This window comes from Nipponia nippon, unplaced genomic scaffold (genome assembly GCF_047370975.1).
Source record: "Nipponia nippon isolate SJK-2023a ecotype South Korea unplaced genomic scaffold, ASM4737097v1 scaffold_6, whole genome shotgun sequence".
In the NCBI taxonomy this organism is placed as follows: Eukaryota; Metazoa; Chordata; class Aves; order Pelecaniformes; family Threskiornithidae; genus Nipponia; species Nipponia nippon.
In genome coordinates this window covers 70,438,182-70,462,668 of record NW_028262380.1, presented here as the reverse complement: position 1 = coordinate 70,462,668, position 24,487 = coordinate 70,438,182, and the positions used below count along the sequence as shown (strand labels likewise).

The 24,487-nt window shown below is 43.9% G+C and overlaps 3 protein-coding genes across 8 annotated transcripts in view; 1 reads left to right on the top strand and 2 right to left on the bottom strand.

Moving 5' to 3' along the window:
• Positions 1-10,011, bottom strand: part of MGARP (mitochondria localized glutamic acid rich protein) — a 28,190-nt gene extending 18,179 nt beyond the window's left edge. For both annotated transcript variants that reach the window (XM_087737319.1, XM_087737320.1), the window contains exons 1-4: positions 9,802-10,011; positions 8,015-8,118; positions 6,827-6,929; positions 1,962-2,195 (exon numbers count right to left, since the gene is read on the bottom strand). In XM_087737319.1, the coding sequence (XP_087593445.1) occupies positions 1,962-2,195; positions 6,827-6,929; positions 8,015-8,118; positions 9,802-9,886 (526 nt within the window). In that variant the 5' untranslated portion in view covers positions 9,887-10,011. The remainder of the gene's footprint in view (positions 1-1,961; positions 2,196-6,826; positions 6,930-8,014; positions 8,119-9,801) is intronic.
• Positions 10,012-11,712: 1,701 nt separating this feature from the next.
• Positions 11,713-14,503, bottom strand: NDUFC1 (NADH:ubiquinone oxidoreductase subunit C1). Of its 2 annotated transcripts, none has more exons than XM_087736045.1 (4): positions 14,361-14,503; positions 13,520-13,623; positions 12,614-12,700; positions 11,713-11,860 (listed from the first exon to the last, which is right to left on the bottom strand). In XM_087736045.1, the coding sequence occupies exons 1-3, from the start codon at positions 14,419-14,421 to the stop codon at positions 12,617-12,619; spliced, it is 249 nt and encodes an 82-aa protein (XP_087592171.1). In that variant the 5' UTR covers positions 14,422-14,503; the 3' UTR covers positions 11,713-11,860; positions 12,614-12,616. The 2 variants fall into 2 exon arrangements, with proteins under 2 accessions (XP_087592171.1, XP_087592170.1); XM_087736044.1 differs by having other exon boundaries at positions 12,618-12,700.
• Positions 14,504-14,719: 216 nt separating this feature from the next.
• The window catches only part of NAA15 (N-alpha-acetyltransferase 15, NatA auxiliary subunit), a 40,620-nt gene continuing 30,852 nt past the window's right edge, over positions 14,720-24,487 (top strand). For 2 of the 4 annotated variants that reach the window (XM_087736039.1, XM_087736040.1), the window contains exon 1: positions 14,728-14,920. In XM_087736039.1, coding sequence (XP_087592165.1) covers positions 14,867-14,920 — 54 coding nt within the window. In that variant the 5' untranslated portion in view covers positions 14,728-14,866. Of the gene's footprint in view, positions 14,921-24,487 lie in introns of all 4 variants that reach the window. The other 2 variants (XM_087736041.1, XM_087736043.1) reach the window with 2 other exon arrangements.

The following is a 24,487-nucleotide window of genomic DNA, read 5'->3' as shown; positions in this document are numbered from 1 at the left end:
CTACAGCCTGTCCAGGTCCCTCTGGATGGCATCCCTTCCCTCCAGAGTGTCGACCGCACCACACAGATTGGTGTCGTCGGCAAGCTTGCTGAGGGTGCGCTCAGTCCCACTGTCCATGTCGCCGACAAACACGTTAAACAGTGCCGGTCCCAATACCAACGCCACTCGTCACTGGTCTCCACTTGGACATCGAGCCGTTGACTGCAATTCTTGGAGTGCAACCATCCAGCCAATTCCTCATCCACCAAGTGGTCCATCCATCAAATCCATGTCTCTCCAATTTAGAGAGAAAGATGTCGTGTGGGACAGCATCAAATGCTTTGCACAAGTCCAGGTAGATGGCGCCAGTTGCTCTTCCCTTATCCACCAACACTGTAACCCCATCGTAGAAGGCCACCACATTTGTCATAGAAATGGAAATTTTTAAGGCTCTAGGTATTTTAACTACTACCTTATAAATATCTTTATATGTAAACAGTAATAGTCACTACAAATACACTTACTTGTACTTCTTATTAGCTGTATTACTTTTACCAGATTGGACCAAGTATTGTTTTACAATGTTATTTGTAATGGATCGTTTTGCAGACAAGCGCAGGAGCTATTCACACGTGAATTAAAATCCCATTCATACCTAGACCTTTCACAAAAGTCAGCCATTTGAAGCGCTGCACCATTTCTCAAGTTCCTTTGTTAAAAAGGCAACTAAGATGCACCCATTTCTCACCGGAGTCACCAAGGAAAAAGGCAAAACCAATTCTGGAATCTGCTAGTACCTTTCAAGGTACTATGATAACCTCCCACGGACTAGCAGTCAAAACATTTTTAATCTCAGTTTGACCTGTGTTTTAGATATAACCTCTCAAGTAGATGTTTGTTTTCTCAAAGTCAGTCAAACATAGGTGTGCAGTAAAGATTCCATGTTTAAGTGAAGCTGAAAACCGCTTCAGTGGTTTTCATACTTGCTACAGCCACGCTGAAGTCTTCCCTTCCAAAGCAAGAATTAGAATGAAGTTTCTCTTTCGTGATAGGCTGGCAAGTTTTCTGTTGATGTTGTTGTTGGTTGGTTTGGTTTTTTAACTGAAGACACCAGATGCAAATGTTTGCTGCTTTCCTATCCACGGAGAAACTGCACTTGCTTTATATGTGTCCCTTCCCACTTCAGCTGAACAAATCAAGAGGTATGAAGATAAGCCATCACTCTATCCTTACAGGTTAGCAGTAAAAAAAAAAAAAAAAGCAAGCTAAAAAAATCATGTTAAATTATAATCCTGTATTTTGTGCAACTTACGGATAGGTTTGCATTTGTATTATTGTCATTTTTTTAAAATTACAGTAAACCAAAATATTTCAAACAACGTGACAGTTCAAAATACTGAGTACGTAGCCACTAATTGATTTAAGTGTTTAATACCAATTGGATGTTTTATTGAATTCTGAGATTTTTAGTCTAGTATATCCTTAACACTGAGATCATGACATTTTGGTTGCTATGCAAGATTCTGTTCAAGTTACGTTGACAGAACAGCTATAATTCTTGAGCGTGACTATCTTAGGAATGGCCAGCGAAATAAAGTGTTTATATTCCTTCACAAATCCTTAAGAACCAGGTCACTGAAACAACTGTTTAACCGATCATATTACACGCTCACTTTAATGTAAGATCTGAAAGAAGAGAAATAGAATGGGGCAGTAAAATAGACTTTTCATTCTACTAGTTTTAGAATGAAAAGGGTTTTAGAACTCCAGTGCCACAGGTAGCATGCTTTTAGAGACACTGATTTAATAAACTTAATTACCTTACGCTCATGATATGTCAAGGTAACACCTGAATTAGTTTCCACTGCAGGACAAACTCCATTAGGAATACTGACGCTTGCTCTTAATCTTCTGTAGTAAGAGGCAGAGTTTTAGAACCCACAACACACACACACCCCCCAAAACCGCATTCGTAAGTTAACCTTGCACTGCAGCAGCTTCTGAATTAGCAGCAACTTCCAAATTAGCAGCAGCTTCCTGCTGGGCTTCCTCCACAGCAGGGGATGCCTCTGGAGCCGGTAAGTCATTCTCCCCTCCAGTGCCTGGGGATACCCCAGCACTCTCATCCTGTGCTGCAGGTCCGGCAGCAGCTGCTGCACCAGCCTCTTCCGTGGCTGTCTCTGCTTCAGCGACTTCAGCCATCTCTTCTTCACCACCTTTTAAGGATTTATTTAATACAATAAAGAAAGTAAAGTGCATGCATGCAACACGAATTCACCAACTACTTTTTACCATCATCCTCATTTAAATTTAAAATGGGAAGCTAAGCTTTGGGATCCGAATTTACAAACAAAGTCAAGAAATCGATAATTAATCCCCCCATATTGTCTTATCTGGCACCAAAAGAGATGTTTACAAGATGAGGAAACCATATTCTTAATTACCGAGTTTCATAACTGCTTCAGTGTGATACAAAAAGAAACTGTGGCTTCAAGCAAGTGACTGCAAGAGGTGAGAGTGCAGGGAAGGATAAAAAAGGACCCTACCAAGTGTTGCTTCAAACCCGCTCTGCTGAAAGGGCCAGTGATAATGCACTCCTGGGCGTCACAGGGAACAGGAGTCTTCTCCAGTTCACACCCAGCAGTGGATTTACCATACTGGGAATAAGACATTTGCTACCATACTTAGAAGCTCTTAGGGAGTTTATTATCCATCAGGCTCACAGCTTAGAAGCACTGCAACCCACGGTGTGGCTTCGGTTTGCACAGGGCTGTTTTCAAGGTGGCTAATTTGGCTGGCGATAGCTACGATAATGCCAAGCCCAACAAGTAGGCAGTTCTCAGATGGGTTTTGTGGCACCTCTTAGCTCTACGCTGCCACAGGTACTCTGCTATCCCTACTTACCCTGCGTTCTTTAAAGCCATACTGAATGCACTGTGACGGCTGCAAGAGCCATAGCACTCAAGTAAGAAAGGTAAGGTCTGCAGGGCAGAATAAAACGGGGACCCTTACTGAAACTAGGTGTATGTAAGTAAGAAAATAACTTGCTAATTTTAAGTGGTCAGACTCACTTTACTGGAGATATGACCACTTATGACTGACCATTTTCATTTTACAAGTCCCAGCTGTCTTTTAAAGACTTGTCTACACTGCTGTGGGTCAGACTCTTCAGAAGCTGAAAAACCCAGTGTTTCCCAACCGTGCATTACTCCAAACTCAGCTGAAACGAGTCATTAAAACCTAACAGCACAAAGTAACAAAGATGCACAATCAGCATGCAAACATGCACTAAGATCAAGTTAACAAAAGAAAGTTATATACCAAGTGTTCATTCCAAGTTTACCACTAGAACCAACTCACCATGTGAAAAAATACAACTGGAAATAAAGTTTGTAATACAGCGTAAACCAAGTGACAATAGAAAGGAAAGAGCTTAAAGAGACATAGTCAGAATTTATTTTATTCTTTTATATCTATTTAAAATGTAAACAGATCAATTTTAATTCTTGGTTTTTCTTATGCTAGTGCAGGCCTATCTTTTTCTGTTCGGGTTTAAACACGAGTCTATGCATTGCTCAGTAAAAATCAAAGCTTCGTATTATGCACCCTGACCATGTCCCTTTAAGAGAATGCTATGTTTCAAAAAAGCCTAAATTGATGACACAAAGAACAGACTAACAGCCAAGCTCAGCATTCAGTACACTTTATTGGACAGTCAAATATAGAGTGCATTCATTCAGAACAGCCAGCTTCTCAATCTCAGAACTGCCTTCTACAAAACAGATTCAGTAATAAGCTCAATATGGTTTGGCCTTGCAAACATAGGTAGTTCTTTTAAAGTCTCACAAGTATGGAGTTTTACAATAGAAGGTATAAAGTCATCCAAAGGTAGGCTGCAAGGTACGCAATGGTGAACGACTGTCCTTTGTTTGTATTTAACTTCCTCGGGTTTGGAAAGAGATTTCCCTTGTATTTTAGTCTGGAAAGTGCAAAAGCAGAGTATAGATTAGAAAGGTTGAATCAGCTTGCATCAAGTTAAAAAGAAAAGTCATTGCTAAAAAAGAAGGAAATCAGGAACAAGTTTAAAGGAGACACATGCAAATGGAAGACAAAACTCAGTATTTGCTAAATAAGCAAGTAGAATGTTCTGCAAGGCTAGCATCATTTTACAGTTCAAATGATGTCCCAGATTTCCTACTGCTACTTTGAGTCAGGCTTCTGCCAGGGGCTTTTTTAAATCCCTCCCTAAATTTGATAGTAGCTTTCAGTTAAGAAGAGCTACAGAGAACTTGCTACTAGATCTTTTTTAAAAGCTCTGATATTGTTAATTAAAATACCGTTAAGTATCATTTCAACCCTCTAATAAACAAGCAAGCATAGAATAGCATTTGATTGTTTCTCTTGTTTTGACAGCCTTGTTTGCTATATGCAGGTCTTTATAACAGATATTTTGGGTTTGGGCACGAGGGGAGAATTGTCCTCAGGATGAGAAACCATGAAAATAATTTGTATCAGGAGAGTCTCTCTCTGATCAGCTGCTCCCTGGTAATAAGTTCTTCCAGCTATAAAGTTCTTCTCTTGCCATAGAACATGTAGCATATACGCCATGAATGTGCTATTAGGCACGCTGCTTTTCTATCCACCACTTCATATTGTTACCAGCGCTGTTTTATAGCTTATTTTAAGCTTGATTTTATGTGACCCTAAAAAAATATTAGATTGCTTTGAGAACAGAGTTTTTGAATCGCTTTTATCAGCAATGCTTACTGTGAAAAAGTGTAAGGACTAACTGAATCTAAAGAATGCATGGGGAAAGAAGCTGCAGTGGCACTTCTGGGAAAAGCAGTACTATGGTAACAATCTGTGACAAGATACACACAAAATATCACCACGCAGGGAAGAAGAAAAAAAAAAAAAAGGAGAGGAAGAGAGACATTAATTCTTTTGAGAAAGCACACAGAGGATTCCATAGGAAAAGTAAGAGCAGAAACCTCTTGTGGGAGGATACAGTTGGGAATGAAGAAGGATTTACAAAAGAGCTGATTCAACAGTAATTTTGTATTGTGAATTGGAATTAGCTACTCAAAAGTCCAATTAAAAACTCTGGGTTGAGCATTTATTCAGAAGTCCAATATAGAAAATAATACAGGAAACAAGTTTCAACTGTGTTCACTGTATGGCCTCAGAAACGTTTTGGACTTCTTACTATCAATAATAAGGAAGGCAGCAATCATCTGCCATTGGTTGTGACACTCATGTAAATTACTAAGCAGCGCCAGGGCATCGGATGATGGGATGCCTGGAGAGTACCCGAAGTCAGAATTAAGTAAATTACAGAGCACTGAGTACTCTTAGCCCAGTCTCAGGCCACACAGGTATAGCCTTCAGTGGGTCAATAGCACCACTGGCTCTGCGGGTATCCCACTCAAACATTTTGGTGGACTAGAGTTAAAACTCAGTACCTTGCAGAAATGAACCTTCAGAGAAAAGAGGGAATATACTGACATCGTTTTGAGTGCCCTGGAAAGTTTGCTTAATGCTTTCACACCTACCATGTTCTTCTGACTAGTTAGTCAGAACGTAATGCGTGTAACCCCCGTTTCGTCCCTGAACAGCAGACGACTAGGTCACTAGGAGAAAACATCTACTTTGGTCCTGGTTAGATTTTTTATTTTAGGGACAAGGAAGGATTGCATTAAAATTGCGACCGAATTCTCAGCATTTAAAGAATCAAGTTTAAAAATTGTATTGCTTCCAGCTGCTTAAGAGAAAGGAAATTAAGGTGTTTTACCATTTTAAGTCTTCAAATCTGCAATTTCTAAAAAAGTAAAGTAAAGTAAAGTTCTAAAACTAAAGGATGTGCTGTGGAACTTCAAAACTGACAACTTCAAATAAACAATTTTAGAGGCAGACAATTCAAAGCATGTTCTCACATTGAAAACAAAATTTAAACTCGGCATACTTTATTCAAATCTATTCTTTCTGTGCATGCAAATATATTAAATCAATTTTCTAGATTGAAATAACGAACAGCTTCAAGTGTTATGGCTTCATTAATTTATTTCTTTTTTTAAATAACAACTAAATAAAAACATAAAGATCCTAAGAAGTCATTTTTTCTAATTGCTTTTCCGAGCAAGGCCATGCTTGCCAAAGTTCTATCTTTTATATTAATGCCACCATAACACTAATTGATGCAGACAGAGACAACATTCCATCACAAGTATTTGAACTAACATGGTCTAATTATTTAAGCATGAAGAGCTAAGTAAGGATTTGCCATACATTTAGGTGGTGTCTGCTTTTCATTTAATCCTAAATTAAAACGGACAAAATCAAAGTTGTGGGACAAGAAATGAGTCCGATTTACAATATTTTTTAAAAAGTAAGTTTTTTTTCCCCTATTGAACTGTGTTCCCTGATGACATGTGGCCTGGAGCCAAACTGTTGACTGAGAAAAAGATATTATCTCTTTCCCCCCCAACAAACAAAATAATAAAACTGATTTTGACAGCATTATGCATTTAGTCAAGTTTCATTAAGCTTCCAGTAAATCAAATGCAAATACCCAATATGCAATTAATGGTTCACACATCAACTCTTTCCACCCAAAGAGACTCCTGCAGGTTGATCACTGGCCAGATTCACTGCCTAAACATTAAATCCATTCCCAACATCTGTGCAGAAGTAGCTTTGTAACAGAACACTGCACAACCACCTTTGCCTTTACTCCCAGTCACAGAGCTCAGACAAGGACTTGGACAGGGTTAAGGCCTAATTAGACAATCTAGAAATCTGTTCCAGATCCTCGCGTAGCCAGGGAACAAGAGAGAAGAGCTCAACTCACCCTTGCTTGACCAAGGCTTGTTTTTCCGCCCCTCAGCTCTCTCATGAAGAATATTCATATGTTCAATATACCTGCTGCGAGATGAACTGACTACTCTGTAGGCCTGAAAGGAAATTATACATGAACTTATTGCGACGTCCGTACAAAGTTACCAAACAAAAAGAGGAGAGAGGGAGAGAAGGGTTTTTAAGCAAGTGCTACTGCTCATCTTAAAAGGCATATCAAATTATGATAAGCAAGGTTAAAAAAAATTTGAAAATCTATTTTGCTATACTAACTTTTTCATACATTTCATATTTCTTCACCATTAGAAAGCAAATACAATATACCATGCTTTCAAAGTGCTGCAGTGTTTCAGGAACTGGACACAGTATTTTAAAAGACAATTACAGTCAAATTGTTTTTTTAAAAAAAAAAAAACAAAAAACACAAAAACACACACCTATGGTAAAAAGGTGACAGCAAAAGAACTTATTACTGCTCCAGATAAGCAATCACGCAAGTTTAATATTTTGAACAAGTAGAAGCTACTTACCATTCAAGAGGATTATTGTGTACCTCTCTGGCCTCTGCTAGTCACTATCTCACTATCTGAAATCTTGCGGGGGTGGAAGGAAGCTATGAAACGCAGGCTTTAGGGACGTAAAGTACAGAGTCTGATATATTTAGATGCAGGGAAGAGAATGATTACTGAAAAGCTTGACAAAATTAGGTGTTTACAAAACTTTAACATGTTTTTTCTAAGTAATTAATATTCTTATCTTTCTTTGTGTCCCAATTAACAAGGTTCATAATCTTCCCTTTGTGGCTTCAGACAGCTTACTTCACATCTGTCTTGCCCGCTTTGATATATTCTTAATGTTTGTGGCTGACAAGAAGAGGCAAGGGGTTAGAGGCAGGTGCCTTACTCCGTCTTTGGACACATTCATTTCACATAGTTTTAAATATGTTTTCCACTGAGAATGACAACAGCACTAGGTATCAAAGTAACAGTAAAACAGGCAAGCAGCAGCCATTCAGTTCCCTAGTTCTCTTGAACTCATTTTTAAGTTAGACTGTATTCAATTCTATGCTACAACGGCCACATTCTATTGATGGTTTGCATCTTGACCATATTCTTTAACCCAGAACACGCCTTATACCACGCCAACTCAGAAAGCACAAACGGCTCCATTCCCAAACACTTACATAAAATAAACCACCAAAAGCAGCAACACCAGCAAGGAGGTAGTAAATCATGTTCTCTCCAGAGGAGCCAGGAACACTCCCAGACGACATCTGGCGAAGGGGCGCTATAAAAACCATTATTGAAATTGATGTAAAGTGCTGCCAAAATATGATCACAAAATAGAATGACAGAATCTGAACTTTGTATGGGAAAGGATGATTTTAAAAGATGTAACAAAACAGAGAGGTACAGCTTAGCCATGCTTATTACGACTGAGTAACACAGGGCATGGTGCCTGACTGAACGAGGTACATGGCTGAGCTCTTCCTAAGAGTATAAGATTTTCTATGAACTACACTGTCTGCCTATCAGCTTCCAAGTACTGGATGCAGTCTATATAGACTAAGGAACTACCTAAGGAATGGGGGGGGGGGGGGGGGGAAGGAATGTAAAAAGAGTTCCTGCCTAAGGTATGTAAAAGAATTAATCTATCCTTATTCAGTCTTGCTGCAGTCACGATCAGCAGAGGTAACAAATCCTCTTCAGTTTAATAACAGAGCACTTTAAGTAAAAGCCTTTTCCTTTGAATTCACATTCTTTCATTCTCAAACAGACTGCAAACATTTAGATACATGCCCATAACCCATAACCTCAAGTACTGGCCAACAGGGCAGACAGGCAGGGTTACACAATTTTATCCCTGATCGAGTACGTATTCACTATAATAGCAGTGTTAGCCATTTATTTTTGTTCACCGTTTCTGTAGTTTTGATGCTTGCTATAGCCTTGGATTCTTCGGTACGTTTCAAAAAGAGACCCACGAAAAACACGCGTAATTCTGTTCGCCAACAAAGCTTTCAGCTGAATTTCGTTACTTCATCCCAGATGAGTAGCGCAGATGAGAAAGGGTGCTCATTAAACACAAAATGGCTCTGAGCATTGCAATCGGTAGCTACAAAAATAGCCTCAACCTCAAAATATTGCCATCGTGCGCCAGATTATGTTTAGCATCATCTGTCTCATGACACACTTTTCAGACTCCTCTTCGATCGTCAGGGATCCTAAAGGGTCTTCTTACATTTACACATACGGTCTGTGGTACTTTCTCATGAGTACCTTCTTCTTAAAGGCTGCACGTTATAGGCAGGAGAGCCCTCTGTGAGCCTGCAATCATCCAACACGGCCGGAAGATTTTTTTGCTACCGGTTACACAATTCCTGATGCACCAAAAGCCATGGCTGCAACACACCAGGCTGATTCACGCTCCCTCCCGCTGCTAACAGACCACTGAGGAAACCGCTGCTTGGACTACCCACCTGAGGGGTTTTTTACCCCTTTATATTTTTTGTTGCGGGGTGGACATGCAGGCTCGCTGCGGGAGGGGGGTTACACCTGCCCGCCACCCAGCCTGCTTCCACGGAGCGGGGCGGAAGGGGGGAGCACGGCCCCGCCGCAGCCGCCTCTCCCAAGGGCGAGCCGCCCGGTGGAGCACGGTCCCGCTCCGCGGCGGCAGGGGCTCCCCGCCGGAGGTTCTCTGAGGCAGCCGGCTCCCGCTCCGCGGCGGCGGGGATGACCGAGCAGCCGTACCCGGCTCCCGCCCGCCCCCTCACACCGCCGACGAACGCTGTAACGGACCGCGCCAACGGCCGCGCCGCGCGCCCGCCGCCGCACCCCTCGGCCCGCGACCTTCGCGCGTCCCCGCCGCCTCGCCCTCGCCCTCCCCGGCCCGGCCCGCCCCGCGCGTCGCCCGCCGTCCCCGTGACCTCTACCCGGCCCCGGGTCGAGCTCCGCGGCGGCCCCCGCGTACCACGCTGCTTGAGGCGGCTCGCAGCAGAGGGAGCCCTGCTGAGGCGAGAGGCCAGCGCCTGCGAGGCGGCCCTGCAGAGATACATGGCGGCGGCGGCGGGAGCCGGGGAGCGGAGCGGGCGCGGCGGGCGAGCTGCCGGACAGCGCGGGGCTGCGGCCGCGGCGGAGGACACCGATGCTCCCCCCCGTCCCCTGCGCGGCGGGGCGGGGCCACCGCGGGGGGGGGGGCGGGGCCGGCGCTCGCCCCGCCCCCGGGCCACGTGCCGGCGCACCTGGGCGCCCGCCCGCCCGCCGGCGGCGACAGCGGCAGGGCCCGGGGGCGTCCCGGAGCGGGGAGCGGAGCGGAGCCCCGGCCGCGGAGGAAGGAGGGCCCTTCCTTCCTTCCCGGACCGCGACAGCAGGGGCGGCCGAAAACGGAAAAGCGCCAGGATATGAGGAGAGATACCAGGGACTGCGTTTGCCGAGGAGCGGGGGGAAAGGTGGTGAGGAACACGTTACTGTTCCGCTAAAGCAGAGCTCTCCAAGAGCGTTCCTTTGCCGACAGTTCCTGGAAGGAGATCTGGAGACATCAACTGACTTTACGGCAAAGGGCACTCGGGTTGAGCGCTAGGGCAAAGGAGCTGAAGGGCGGTAGCGAAACGCCTGAGGAAGCAAAGGGCCGTGGCGGGATCGTGTCAGCTCTCTCGGGGCGTCTCAGGGTCAGAGCTGTGCAGCTGTCCTCCCCCACCCTCAGACCGTCGCCCCATTACGCTTCCCTTCTCTACACACAGCTTTGATGCTCCCTCCGTGATTATTTAATGCCACGTTCTGCCGATTGTCATGATCCCACTTTTCTGTCCTTCGTCCTTGACTGACCTTGACGCACGGAGAGAAGGCGAAGGCGTAAGCGCTGAGCGTGCAGCCGACGCTGGCTGTGCAGTCTCACCACTGAGGCTGGGGGCTCGTTTCGGGCAGCGAGCAACTCCAAAAACGCAGGCAGGGAAGGCCAGCCTCTCCGCCAGGACACACGCGGGAGCCGCGGGTAAGGCACGGCACGCGCTCCCCCTCTGCTGCGCTGAACAAACCACGCAGAACCGGCACCATCCCCTCAGCTGCCAGCAGGGAATAGATCCTTGGGGAATAGCAGGGTGTGGCTCCGTCCACGGCACGCCTCGGAGAGCTGTGAGACAGAAAAGCCGCGCCCGACAGAACCAACGTCATAGCCACGGAGGAAGGGGCAGGCTACCGAGCTGCAGGTCACTTAAAGGGTCTCCAAGATTCAAGACCGAGCTTTCGTCCTCGCTTTCTGAACATCCAGAATACATTTCCATTTCGCATGCAGTAGCAAAAGCAAACTTCCTGGCAAGGATAAAGACCCACACAGAATTTAAAGGTTGGCGACCTCTGATTTTTGTCGTCTCTGACAAAGCTTCATTTCTGCTCTAGGGCGGAGAAAAACAACCAAAAAAAACCCAGTCCAGACCACAAAGGACTGAAGAACAACAGCACTCAAGGAACTAGATCAGGCTTGCGAACAGATGTGTAACTTTAATTATGGCATCTCTGAGTCACTAGGTCAAACTTTGAAAGTCTACCCTGTCAAGACCGAGTTGAAAGCTGCTTCTTTGATGTGTGAAGTAGCAAACGCACATTTCGGCATTTGTACAGATTACTTTTATTAGGTTTTCCATAAATCCCATTCTTATTTTTGCTTATCACTTATTTTATAAGTTTAGCAATGAAAATGATGGCAGGGCAAGAGCACACTTAACTTCTGGAATATTTGCTGAACCGATGTCTAATTTTATAATATACCTTCCAAAATAATAAAGAGAGTTTTGAAAATAACGTTGATAAACTATGAAACAGAAATGCCACATAAAACAATTTCAAGACCAGTAGAATGAAATATAAACAGCAAGAAAAGTCTTCATAAGTTTGTTCCAGATTTCATAATTTATTTCATAATTCTGCACAGGAAATGTATGAACATGTAAGTATTTAGACACTGTGTACTTCTGCTATACTCATTTCTTTGCAGGTCAACTGGTGATCATGTTACTTCTGAGTATATCGTCAACCTAAGGAAAAAGGAAAAAAAAAAGTCTCAGCCACAAGGAAAATAGATACAATGAATACGATTAGAAACATCTCACAACATTCTGTATTTTTAGCTGGAGAGGAATATTTATCAGAAAAATAATCACAGCACTACAAGTTTTTCTATACCTAGTTTAAGCAATTCTTTCATGTGGCACACTAATTGCTCTGAGGCCAAAATCCCCAATAGCATTTTTAGCTGGCAGAAACACAATTACGTGTTTTACATTGAAAAGGACGCCGACCACATACAATTTGCACTATAATGCAACTGTACGGGCATTGACTTTATATCATTCTTATTTGTAATATACAAGTGAAACTTAGAAAAATGTTTCCCACTGTAGGCGTGTTAAAAAAAAAAAAAAAAGAGACAAAGATAAGCTATTTTTAGTGACCTTGATCTCCTTGCCACTAAAGCACTTGTAAGGTATTCTCTTTGCAACCTAATTACAGACACTATAACAGATGTGTTATTTTCCAAATGTTTGCATGTCCAAGACAGAAAGCTGGCAGTGAATATGCACACAAATGAATATATGAAAATATAAATCAGTCACCTTATCACTTTAAAACTGGGAATGAGTTAGAAGAATAGCAAAAGCCAAGATGTAAAGTATTAAGGAAAATAAGGGAAGAAGATAAGTCAGGCCAATATCTTGATTGCTAACAGAAGTTAGCAGATACGCAGAATTTCTGTTCAGCTAAGTCAAATAGCATCTGTATGTACATACTTACTACGAACATCCTGTACACTTATGTTGTCTCTCTTCTCTTCTTCTTTCATATTCCATTACATCTTCATTATGCTGCTTGAAAAGCTACAAAATAGCAGTATATCATAAACCGCTATACAATGCGCAGCTGAAACCAGAGAAAAAAATTTCTACAGAATATAAAATTCCTATTATCAGAACGCAAACCAATACATAACTGGGACAATACAGAGTAAATTATCCGTAAGTTATCAATTGTCCAGCAATGCATTTTTTCCACACCTTTCTCAAACATTTTCTGCTGGCTGATTGAGGGGGGGAGGTTCCTACTGTCAATCAATCTACCACCACCCCAAAAATGGTGAAAATCCTGAAGGGAATCCACCCCAGCCTGAAAAGTGTTGTCATCACGGGAGTGCTGTTTATCCTGCACATTTCTTCATGAGAGGTACTACACCCTGCTTGCTTTATCAACATCAAGCCTGTGAGTTCTCTGAAATAGGGAACATCTTACATCTGTGTTTTGCTCAGGAACAGGGGGTCTTAATCAATTGCCTACAGCTGAAAAATGAGAACGCATTAGTAGTCTGACAAACACAACATTATTTAGGCACATCCCTAGGCCTTTCATTTTTTTTTTTTAAGATCCGTTGGGGAAAATAATGTTAAAGCTTTAAAACAACAGGCTTGAAGAATTAATTCATCTGTTGCGGCTGTTTTAAGTTTGCAACAGTGAGAAGCTTACTAAGTTGTTCATTTTTATAAAGAAAAGCACAACACAGATTTGGGAAAACATAACTAATCAACGTATGGTGCTTCAGTCTTGACGCCTGCTATAACCATCCATTACCCCAACCAACTGAGTAGGTTGTAGTCATGGTTTGACAACAGTTAAGTTCAACGAAATCAAATGAAAACACTTACGAGAACCCACAAGGCAGCACTGGTGCTAAAGGCCAAGCCAACTCCAAGCCAATTCGGTTGGTCATAATTACGTTTTTTAGCAACAAATGCAGAACGAGTAAAAGCTAAAAAGGCAGAAAATTACAAATGTGTTAACATTTCTCAGGTTGAGACTACCATGCCAATTACTGACACTCATACAATCGGGGGAAAAAACCCCAAAGAAACCAACAACAACAAAAGCCCCAAATAAATCCAATGATCGTGTATAAGCGGTCCCCATAACATTGTTCTAGCTCACCTATTTGTACGTAGACTGCAGCATGCGTTCCCTGATCCGAGGGAGAGGAGAGAGGGCGCTGCCAAGAGTTCAAAGCAGAGCCTTTTCCCCCTTTCCTCTGGCCACAAAAAACATCTTTTGCTTGCCCTACCGCCTCTGACTGTCCCCTGCAGAAAGCCCCCGTCCCCAGGCCTTCCCCACCGGCCCACCCCCGCCCCGCCGAGGCCACCCCCCGGCACAGCCTTCCTCAGGAGGGCGGGAACGGCGGGTCCTCCCCCCGGCCTGCAAGCAGCACCAACTTAGCATCGAAAAACAATAATATATGGCTAATTGGTTTGGATTTAAAAAACGAAAAGAGGAAAATTGTCACCGCGGCTTGCTTTAATTGCGAGGAGCGCTCCAGCCAACGGGGACGACGACGACGACGCCCCCCCCGGCGCTCGGTCAGCGGGCAGGCCCGGGGACACCGCCGCAGCCCGCGAACGCCCGACGCCCTCGGGGCGGAGGACGCCATCCTCGCCTAAACCAAAGCGGCCTCCCCCGAGTCACGGCGAGCCAGGCCCCGCCGCCGCTGCCGCTCACCGAGGCTGGGCGCTGCCGCCACCAGCCGCAAGCCCTTCGCTCCCCTCAGGGCCGCCGCCATCTTGTCGGCGCAGCCGGCGGGGGCGAGGGCGGGACGGCGGCGGCGGCGCGGGGTCGCGGCGCATGCGCGCAGGCGGCCGTGACCCGGCTGGGGAAGCCCTCGGCGGTGGCCATTTTGGCGGCGCCTCGCTCCGGCCTGCTCAGTTACCACGTGAGCCGCCGCCCGGGGCTCGGCGCGGCGCGGGGCGGCCCGGCGGCGCAGACGGCGGCCGGCCGGGAGCGGGGCGGGGGCCGGGCCCGCGGCCGGCGAGAGCGCGGCGGTTTGAGGGAGGGCGGGCGGGGGGTGGGGAGGCGGCGGCGGCGGCAGCAGGCAGGCTCCGGCGGGGAGGGCTCCCGGTAGCGGCGACCGAGCAGCGGGGACGGGACGCAGCCCGCCCGCCCACCCCCCTCCCCGGAGCCCCTCGGCGGCGCCGGAGCCAGCGGCGGGAGCGGGAGCGGCGGGGAGGATGCCGTCGGTCAGCCTGCCGCCCAAGGAGAACGCGCTCTTCAAGCGCATCCTGGTGAGTGGCGGGGCGGGAGGCCCGGGCTGGGCCGCGGAGCTGGGGGGGGGGGGGGGAAGGCGGTGGCGGCCCCTGCCCCGGTTCGTTCCCCGGGCTGGCGGGGAGCGGAGCTCCGGTGCCGCCCCGCGGGCCCGGCGCCACCGCCCCGGCCCTTGCGGCGCGCCGGCCGCCGGCTCCTTCCTGCCGGGGCGGGCCGGGCCGAGGGGCGCCTGTCACCCGCGCCCTGTCTCGCCCGGGCGCGGCCCCGCGGGCCGGAGCAGCGCCGGGGGCAGCCCCCTCTCCCCTCTCGCCCACCCGAGCCCGTCCCCGCTGCCGGGCAGGGCCGTGGCCGGGCCCGACGGGGCTGCCCCGCGTCCCGGCGAGGCTCTCCAGCGGCTCCGTGAAAACACTGCCCTGGCCGCTTCCTTCACCGGCTTGCTCTCCGCAGCCGCTTTGCTGAACCGTCCTCCCTTGCCTTTCTTTTTCCTTTCCTTTTCCTTTTTTTTTTTTTTTTAATAACTCAGGTTTTTGCCGTAGAGAGTAACCAGATTTGTTGGTCGGTGGGGAAGATGGCTTTCAAAGGAGGAAGTGGAGAAGGATGAAGGTGTTGAAGTCTTTCTGAAGTTTAACTTACAGCTAACTCTTGTTAAAGTTTGACGGTCAATTTTTCTGGGCGGCAACCGGCATATGGACGAAAGAAACTGCAGGGGAATTTAGGCAATAAACCTGTTTTTTAGACTGAGTTTAAGATAGCATGCAGACCAAATACCACCAAAGTGTGCACAATTCAATTACATTTTCAGGAACTTGTTTCACCTTTGGTGCGGTGTTGCAGGAAACCTGTGCTTCTGAGGACTTGGGGTGAATTGAAAATGACAGAATTATGTTAATGAGCAACTTCAGTGGGTTTATTTAGAAGATTGTTATCTGGGTCAAGCACTATGTTTTTTTCTCTCAAAAGGGTCGGTTTTGTCTAAAAATCTTCTGTCTTCTTTCAAAGAGCCTTAGACTACTATTTTGGATCCTTCCAGAGGTCAAGTAAGATGAGTACTGTAGTCCTCTTGGACTAACAGCACTCTTACGAGTCTGTAAGCTTCTACTTAAGGGGGGGGGAGATGTGCATAATCTTCTGTCATTTCTTAAAATATTTTGTGAAAATGAAATAAATCTAGAACTAGAAATCCCTATGTACAGGCATCTCATTGTGAGACATGCAGCTTCAGTTAGGGTTAAAAAGTAGATACAGTGAACTGTAAAGCTTATTTCTACTTGGAAAGATTCTGTCCTGCTTGGGAGTTTGTGTGGCCTTGTTCTCGGTGTGTAATTTTTGATGTGTTATGAGCTGGGAAAGTAGTAGCCTTGTTGCTTGCTCACCCGTCTTCCTTTGCATTGAGGATGGCTTGTATGGTTACAAGACAAACTGAATCAAGGAACCTGCCTGTGTTTAAAACTCAATGGTTTCTGGTTTTGTTTTGTTGTTTGTTTGTTTGTTTTTCTGGGCTTGATGCATGGCTGTCTGAGTATTTGTGTGGAGGGCAGGAACAAGGGAAGAGTAAGTTTCTTTGGAGAAAATGCTGGCTCAGCGCATGTGAGTTGGATAAAGCTTTGCAATTTGGTTCAGGTCAGAAAAGAGAAAGATGTGCTCCAGTCCAAGCAGATTTCTGTAGACTGAAGTAATTTTAATTTTGTCTTTTTTTAAATGAAAATCTTTAATAAAAATACAAGAGTTTCAGGTACTGCATAGACTAAAAGTTATTCTGGCATTTTGATGTCTTCCTGTATCTTGCAGGGATGAGCCTGTGATGTGTAGTCTAGTATTAAGACTGCCCTGTGATTAGTTGTCTTTGTAACACATGGTGAATAGAAAAAGCTTGAAGGTGGTTTTTATCACACTAAAAATTTGGCTAATGAGCTACTTGTCTTCCTTGTTACGGATAATGACCCTACTTTGTGAAGTTTTGATTACGTCTTTGACTTGAATTAGTGAGACATCTTTTAGAAAGTCCCATTTATCAATGCAAGCCCAAAGAAACATTACTTCCCTACTCCTTTGCCTTCACTCGTCCTCTCTTCCTGCAGCCTCTCCTTGGTCTACGGCTTCTTTTCAGGAGACTGTAACCCTTCATTATACCGTATCCTCTGCCGCCTCTTCCTTTGGCCCATGGGTGGCTGAACAGCAGGTCACTGGAACAGGCTCCCCAGGGAAGTGGTCACGGCACCAAGCCTGTCAGAGTTCAAGGAGCGTCTGGACAACACTCTTAGTCATATGGTTTAGTTTTAGGTAGTCCTGTGAGGAGCAGGGAGTTGGACTTGATGATCCTTACGGGGCCCTGCCAACTTGAGATATTCTGTGGTTGTAAGAGGAGCCTGAGTCTGCCTGGGCAACGGGCTCCCCGACGGGACCTCTGAGCCCCCAGCCAGCTAACAAGGAGGTCTGATTGTCTGTCTGTGGGTCGGCACATGCTGTCTCCTGGCCCAGGCAGATGACGGAGTTGTTCTGTTGAGCATGCCTGGATGAGACTTTTTTTCAGCAGATGCTTTAGGAACCAGCCCAGGTGGTACTGAAAGGATGCATTGCCCTTCAAATAGATAATTACTGGTACACAAGCTGTTTACAGAAAAATAATCATTCACATTCTGATTTCCATGGAGGTAGTAAACACAGGAGTTAAGTAGGTAACAGCCTTGTATTTTTGTAAGCGAAGCATAAAATGAAGAAAAGCAAACTGATTTTGTGTGTGGTTTAGGTTCCTGAGGCCTCATTTCTTTGCCATTTTTAAGAAGTATGCTTGTAATACAAACACTAGATGTTAAGGTCTTGTGAAAACTACACTAAGCCACCCAGCTTTCCATAGGGAAAGGCAATAATTAGCTTTCAGAATTTGGGGGTTTTTGTTTCTTTTGTAGTAAACAACTTACATGGTAAGTAAATTTCTTTCGTGTATGGATTTGCTTGCAAGCCAGCATTTCCACCTAACTGACAAATTCTGAGTTCAGAAGCATGTGCACTTTGCCTTTGCATGTTGCAACACACTAACTAGACTAACCTCTTCTAGTCACTTTACAGGTATGTGGAGGTTCTAATGAAAGATTTTTCCATTTGAAAGGCATTTTACAGTTTAGTGTTTCTGTAGTACAAAGGGAAAGGAATCTGTATGATTAGTTTGAATAAAAAAAACACCCACAGGATTATTGATCACCGTTCTGCTTAAACTTGCACTTCCATTAGAAAGAAAGTTTCTAGCTCATATTGTTCTTACAGCTTTAACTATTTGCTGTTAAGCCTGCAGGTGGATATTCCTGTTCTTCTGCTCAAAGATTCTGTGGAATTTAAAAGAAAAGTGGATATCCACATTTTTCTCTATTCGTTTTTGATCCATTCAAACATTTAAAATGAATTGAGTACGTATCAGTCTTTTGGATGCACATAATCTCTGAGCAGCCCAGAGATCACTCAAGAAGAATTCAGGTGGAGGCAGAGGAAAGGGTAGTATAACAAACAGGAGTTGAAGGAATGGAGAAGTTGACTTTTTGGCACCCAGAAGGCTGGATGCACTATGAAGTAATGGAAAAAGCAGTTTACTCAATTTCTGCCCCCCCTTACTAGCAAGTATAAAACTAGTATTTGTAGGAAGGAGGATTGACTGATTTTTTTTTTTTTTTAATTAAATATAACTAATGAACGTTCCTGGCATTTTGCCAGCTTATTCAGCCACTGTATCTGGTCAGGTACGAGTCATCAAATATGTTCAGTTTTATTTCACAAATCCCAAAGACAATATTCAATTAACTTTTGTATGTAGAAGTTAAATATATTGAAAATACATTGAAGAAATATTAAATACAAAGCTGTTAGAGGTGCCATATATTATGTGTAAGAGTTTTTCAGTTCCTGTAAGCAGTAGAGGATAAAGTTCTTGGAGTCATGATGTTCCGGCAGAGTAAGATGGTGCAAATACTTCTGACCAAAACCAGTCTAGGCATCTTAACCTCTAGTTGAATACGGTTTGAGCAGGGAGAAAAAAGTCCAAGTATTTAAGAAGTGAAACATCATTGTATTTTATGATGAAAACAAACAATTCAAGTGAGGAACTAAGTGCATTCAGGCCTTGTTTAAATAGTTTTACTGATTTGTAACTCTAGTACATACTGTAGAAGTAGCATACTGAAGAAGCAAGGTGACATGCTGGTCTGGGCTTGTGTATATTACATTGTATGCAGATCAGAGTTTCTCAGTTTGTTCAGGACTGATGATTATCTGTGGTCTTCATGATGTCTGGAGAGCCACACATCTTTCATCTCTGCATCAGTTACCTTATGTGCTAGGCAGGCTTGGTTAGGCATGGCCAGAACCTGTGTCCCCCAGCAGGGCATTACAATAACCAAGGTGTCTGCTGCAAGAGAGGGGGATTTGAATTTCACCTTCAGTTGGTCATTTCTACCTAATGCTGCTGTGCCTGAGGGTATTTATCTTTGAGCTGGTCTTCTTCCTTTCCATGCTGGCTTTGACAAGTGTTCTACTAAAAGCTATAGGAACTTCCTAATGATAAACAAGCCTGTTGAACAGTGTCTCTTCAATGGCTCTGCTGTAAATATGCCAAGTCCCTCCTGCTGGGCCATCTTCCTGTTTCTTCATTCCAGAATCTGCTCCCTGTCCCTCCACTTTCAAACTAGACAGACCTGTGCTGCTCCTTCACTAATACTTGCACCAGCACCAGTCCTTTAAAAATAATATTCTGTCTCGTAGAAGTTCAGGTGCTGACTTTAAGGTTGCTGAGGTGGCAGACTTGGAAATGTCGTCTTATGTGATCTTGATTCAGGATTGAAGACTGATTTCCAGAATTTCTTTTTTATCAGTAACCAAATAAATTAGCACATTTTGTATGCAATTGTTGTTGCATTTGCATGACTGTACAGTAATCGAGTATGCTCACCACTGGAGTTTCACCACATACTATCTCATCTGAAACATGGAATTGCTAACAAGGCTTTTCCAGTATCTTGGCTGTTGAGAGGTCAGTCGCTTGTTTGTCTTTTGCCAAAAGGAATACCCTGCTTGGCTTTGCCAGAAGTAGTAGGAAAAATGGTGTCTTGGTTGAAACGTTGGAATGGAAGTAAAGAACAGACCTGCTGCTTTAAGCGGAGTCACTGTTCTTGTTTTTCAGCAATATTTCTCAAACTTGCTAAAGAAATTAATTGCTGTTTGAGACTCTAGGATACCATTAAAGAATCACTTGAGTAATACTGCTGTTACTAAAGCCTGTTTACCAAATTAGGCAATTTGTTGTCATTGGGACTGTCAGAAATTGTAGAAACAGGAGTCCCTGCTGTAAATTTCTGAGGAGCAGCATAGTTTTGTTCCTTACCTGTTTCAGTTAGGAAAATAAAGGACTTTATTAATAGAAAGGCATCCTAATTTCTTCATGGTTGTAAGATCATACCCAGTTTTATGTTGTTGTCGCTATAGATACTCTTAGCTGAACCCAAAGTGGTTTTTGTAATGATCTGAAACTAGTCTTACTTGGGGCAATGGACTTGATCCAGCTTATATGGTACTGCCCTTTATTTTGGTTAGAAATTGATCAAGTTGTGTTTATACCTGTTCTTCAAAGGTTTTCTTAATGAATTTTTGCTGATTGCACTTTCTGGGCATCTCACGTTTAAATCTCTTGTCCACAGCGGCACTAATAAGGAGTACGTCTTTTCTGATTTTGCCAATAGGGGACTTAGAGAAAACGAACAATTATTCATTGACACCCTTAAAACTGAGGTCAGTGAGATTTGTTACAAGGATTTCTGTTTGCTTCTATGATACAACACCGTCAAGTTAGCAAACCTTGTAATGTTGAAGAACAGCCTTTCTTATCTTACTAACCACATATAACTATTTCGTAATGGCTGAATGCTACAAGACAACATCTCGCATACCTCAGAGCTAAGGGTGAAGAGTACTCTGGACATGGGTAGAAAACGTCAGTAGCCTCATCCCATGTCTTGGGCTATGTTGTGAGATACAGCTGAGTTAAAATGTCCATTTAAGTCCAGAACAACGTATTGTGTGGGCTCCTTTAGCCCTTTTCATGCCATATCTTGGAATTTTAATTGACTTACTTAGTTGTCTCAGATGATCATTAACACCAAATATATCCTATCCATACCGGATCTTTTGGGAGGTACAGTCAGTTTCATGCTAAATTCAGAGGTGAAGCCTGAATATAGGGGGTTCAGGGTAATGGACAGAAGTCAGCTGATCTTAGTTGCCGTGGCCAAATTCATGGTAATTCTCCCCAAGAAGGAGAGATTAAAGTAAGCAAGTAGTGGCCAACAGAACAGATGTTGAATAATGGATTTTTCAGCAAGAGTCTTGCTTCTGTGAGTGAGGATTTCTAGTTTTACTTCTAGAAGAGCTGTAACTATTTGTCAGCAGCTGTTTCCAGCCAAATTTTGTCAAACACAGGAATGAGGCCAATTCAAAAGCATAGACATAGCATAGATTATTTTTTTTCCCCCCCCTCTGCCTCGGTATTAAATAAAAAGGTACACATATTTATTTTCTTCCTAACTAATTTCGGTTTCAACTTGTTCTGTTCCTATGGTTATACTCTAGCAAGCAAGGCTAGTTATGAAGGTGTGGGTCCCTTCCAAAAAGTAAGGCAAGCTGTGCAGGAGGAGGATTTCTTAGTCCCTTAAATTAGGCAATTGCTGAAGCTGTTTCTTATATGGAACAGTTCTGTTCATTAACACCACAGCAATGGAAAAGGATGATTGGTTTCAACCTGACAGCAAAAAATTATGCAAGTTTGCCCCAGAGTTTTTCAGCATTGACGTATCTGTAAGGTTTGTATTGTTTTTTTCAGTCCTTGGATTTATACATCTTGTATTTGTCATGAAACTGAGTCAGTGTGGTGGAAGCTTTTGCCTGAAGCTGTTGAGCTGTTTGATATGGTTAGTGCTCAAAAGACCCACTAATTCATGGTGAGTAGTTGCTCCTAATGCTTCCAGCTTTCAGAATCTTCTTTACTACATTTAGCTTGAATTAGTGCACCTTAGTGACTTGACCTGATCTAGTCTAGCTGGAGAGAGAGTAACTGTTCTGGAAAACAGCCTTGAGCTGCACAGCGCCTGGACATGCTATCTTTTAAGTTGCTGCGTCTGAACTGTGCTGGAAGAAACAGATAGCATCGGAGTGGCAGACATGCATATCATGCATTGTAAGTGCACACCTTAGCTTATGCTAAGGCCAAGTATGCTAACACTTTCTGCTGCCAAAGGTGTTACGGCATTGTAGTTGCCAGCATTGCTATGTGATGCCGCAAGTGTATGTGTTCGTGGCTGCCACTGGGAGAAACTGCGGAGTCCCCTAAGGAGCACATTGCTGTAGTTGAAAGGAATTGTCCACCTTTGTTCTGCTCAAGCCTCACAAACCCTCAGGGAAGAGGATGGCGAGTGTTGAATCCCTGAATTGTTCTGTCAGAGCAGCCTGTTCCCCGTTGCACTTTCTCCTGGGGACTTTCCGACAGAAGTAAAAAATTTACCCATGCCCATGTGCATGGGTTGTCCTATCTGGTAACTCTCATATATGATGGGGAATAGTCTGCAATATATTGCCTCTTATGATGACACAGGCTATGCCACTTCCTGAGGAGGAGAAGCTAAGTACAGTGGACTAGCGATGAGAAGTTAAGCTTGCATCTCCACTGCCTCTTCGGGCTAAATCCAATTTTGGTACTCATTCGGTGAAGAAAATTGTATTCTTTGGTTAGTCCATCATAGCATTGACTAAATTAGGATGCTTGCTTTAACAGAGTTGCTGTCAGTGAGAAGTGATTTCCTGTGGGGTTTTTGGTGGTCTTTTTGGTTTTTGAAGTATTGGAGTCTGCATTTCTTTTAATTCAATTAATTTGTAGATACTCGAGTTTAAAAAATTGGTGTTAAGTTGGAGTTAGAAGTGTGACCTGGCAAAATACGTAATCTTAGAAGAGAAAACAGCTGAAAGTTCTTCATGCTGTTGTTTTGTTTGTTTGCAAAATTCTGTCTTTTTAATAGAAATTGCACACTGTTTTTACTGTTCCAGTTCAAAGGACATGCGATCCCATCCCACACACTTGGGTCTGCTATATCCTTTTTACTCTCACCCCACTCTTTCTTATAACCAGCTGTGCTGGTCCAAGTAAGAATAAAAAGAAAGCAGTCAGTAACACCCCAGTGGTACCATTTGTGAGCGCGGGGAGCAAACGGTACCTTCTTTGCTTTGGTGCTTGTTCTTGAGGAAAAACTTCTGGTTTTGCATGCTTCCAGGTAAGAAGACAAAAGGCAGCTTCTCCTTTATGTTGTTCTCCTATGACTATCTTCAGCTTGCTCATGAGACGCTTTTGGGTCTGCTTCTCACCTGTTTTAATCAGCTGCAAAATCCAGTGTGGATGGGCTCTTACGAGACTTTTTTTTTTTTTTTCCCCTACTGCAAAGTGGTTTTAAAATGCTCTTGAATCAGCTAGATTGGACATACGCATCTTCTTAAATGTCCCTGCTAGAAAGGTGGTTTTCTGCTTAAGTTCATACCTGGTGGCAGTAGATTCACTCTGCTATGAAGCTTCTAGTAAGACCCATGGTAACTCCTGGCATTATACTGAGTTAGAGCTGTTGTTAACTATTGCTGTTACCGAACATACAGGACACTTTAATCTGCGGTATAGTGATTATTAAATGTCTTACAAATAGCAAATTTAAGTTGGGATGGCTATTAAATTATTTACTTTAGTTACTAAATGCTTGCAAGGCATGAAGACTGCTTTGTGATAAAGAGGATTTGCACTCCTGGAAGTGAATATGTGCAAAATATTTGATGTGTAATGGCAGAATCTGGTCTACCCTGTGCTGTGTATTTGACTCTGAGATGCATACCCGCATGTCAAAATGCTGCACTTGACTATTTTCCTTGCTTTTTAGTTGGAAACATACGTACTTGACCATTAAAATGTCTATTTTGAGAGGGAAGGAATATGTCAGAGGTATAATGTACTGCCTGCTTACAGGTAGCAAACAATTAGAGAGCCGACTTCTGTGCATTTCAAACTTACAGCTGTAAAATTTCTAAAGTGCACTTGTGAAAATGTATTTGTTTATACAATATATAAAGAAAACAATGCTGAATTAAGTTTGGATAAAAGTAATCTCTGTGCTCTTGTCAGCAGCTCTTAGGAGTGCAACTATAATCAGTAGCACGGCCCTTGTATATACCCTTGTGGGTAAGTGGAGTGGTTGCTTAAGAATCCAAGTCACTCTTACTTGCTAGCCATAGGTTTGATAACAAGGTTTAGAAAGTAAATGCACTAGAGAGGGAAGATTCAAAACTGGAAAGCTGGGGCGAGAGGGAAACAAACTCCATCTGACAGCTGTCTAGATGTAGGTAAGCTGTAAATAGTGAAGTCTTTTCACGTTTCTTTGTGGCAGCCATCAAGGAAGAAACATGGAGGAATTCATTCACACTTGGCATGCTGAGCCTGTGTATGTGTAAGACACCTGCTGATCGAAGACTGATTCTATGCCCTGATACAGTTTAGGGAATCTGGATACCAGAACATGAGCCTT

Coding starts and splice junctions, on each gene's coding strand:
- NDUFC1 (XM_087736045.1), bottom strand. CDS start 14,421: ATGGCGGCGGCCCTGAGGGGAGCGAAGGGCTTGCGGCTGGTGGCGGCA. Junction 13,624..14,360: donor GGCGGCAGCGCCCAGCCTCG/GTGAGCGGCAGC, acceptor CTGCCTTTTTAG/CTTTTACTCGTTCTGCATTT. Junction 12,701..13,519: donor GTGCTGCCTTGTGGGTTCTC/GTAAGTGTTTTC, acceptor GCTATTTTGTAG/CTTTTCAAGCAGCATAATGA.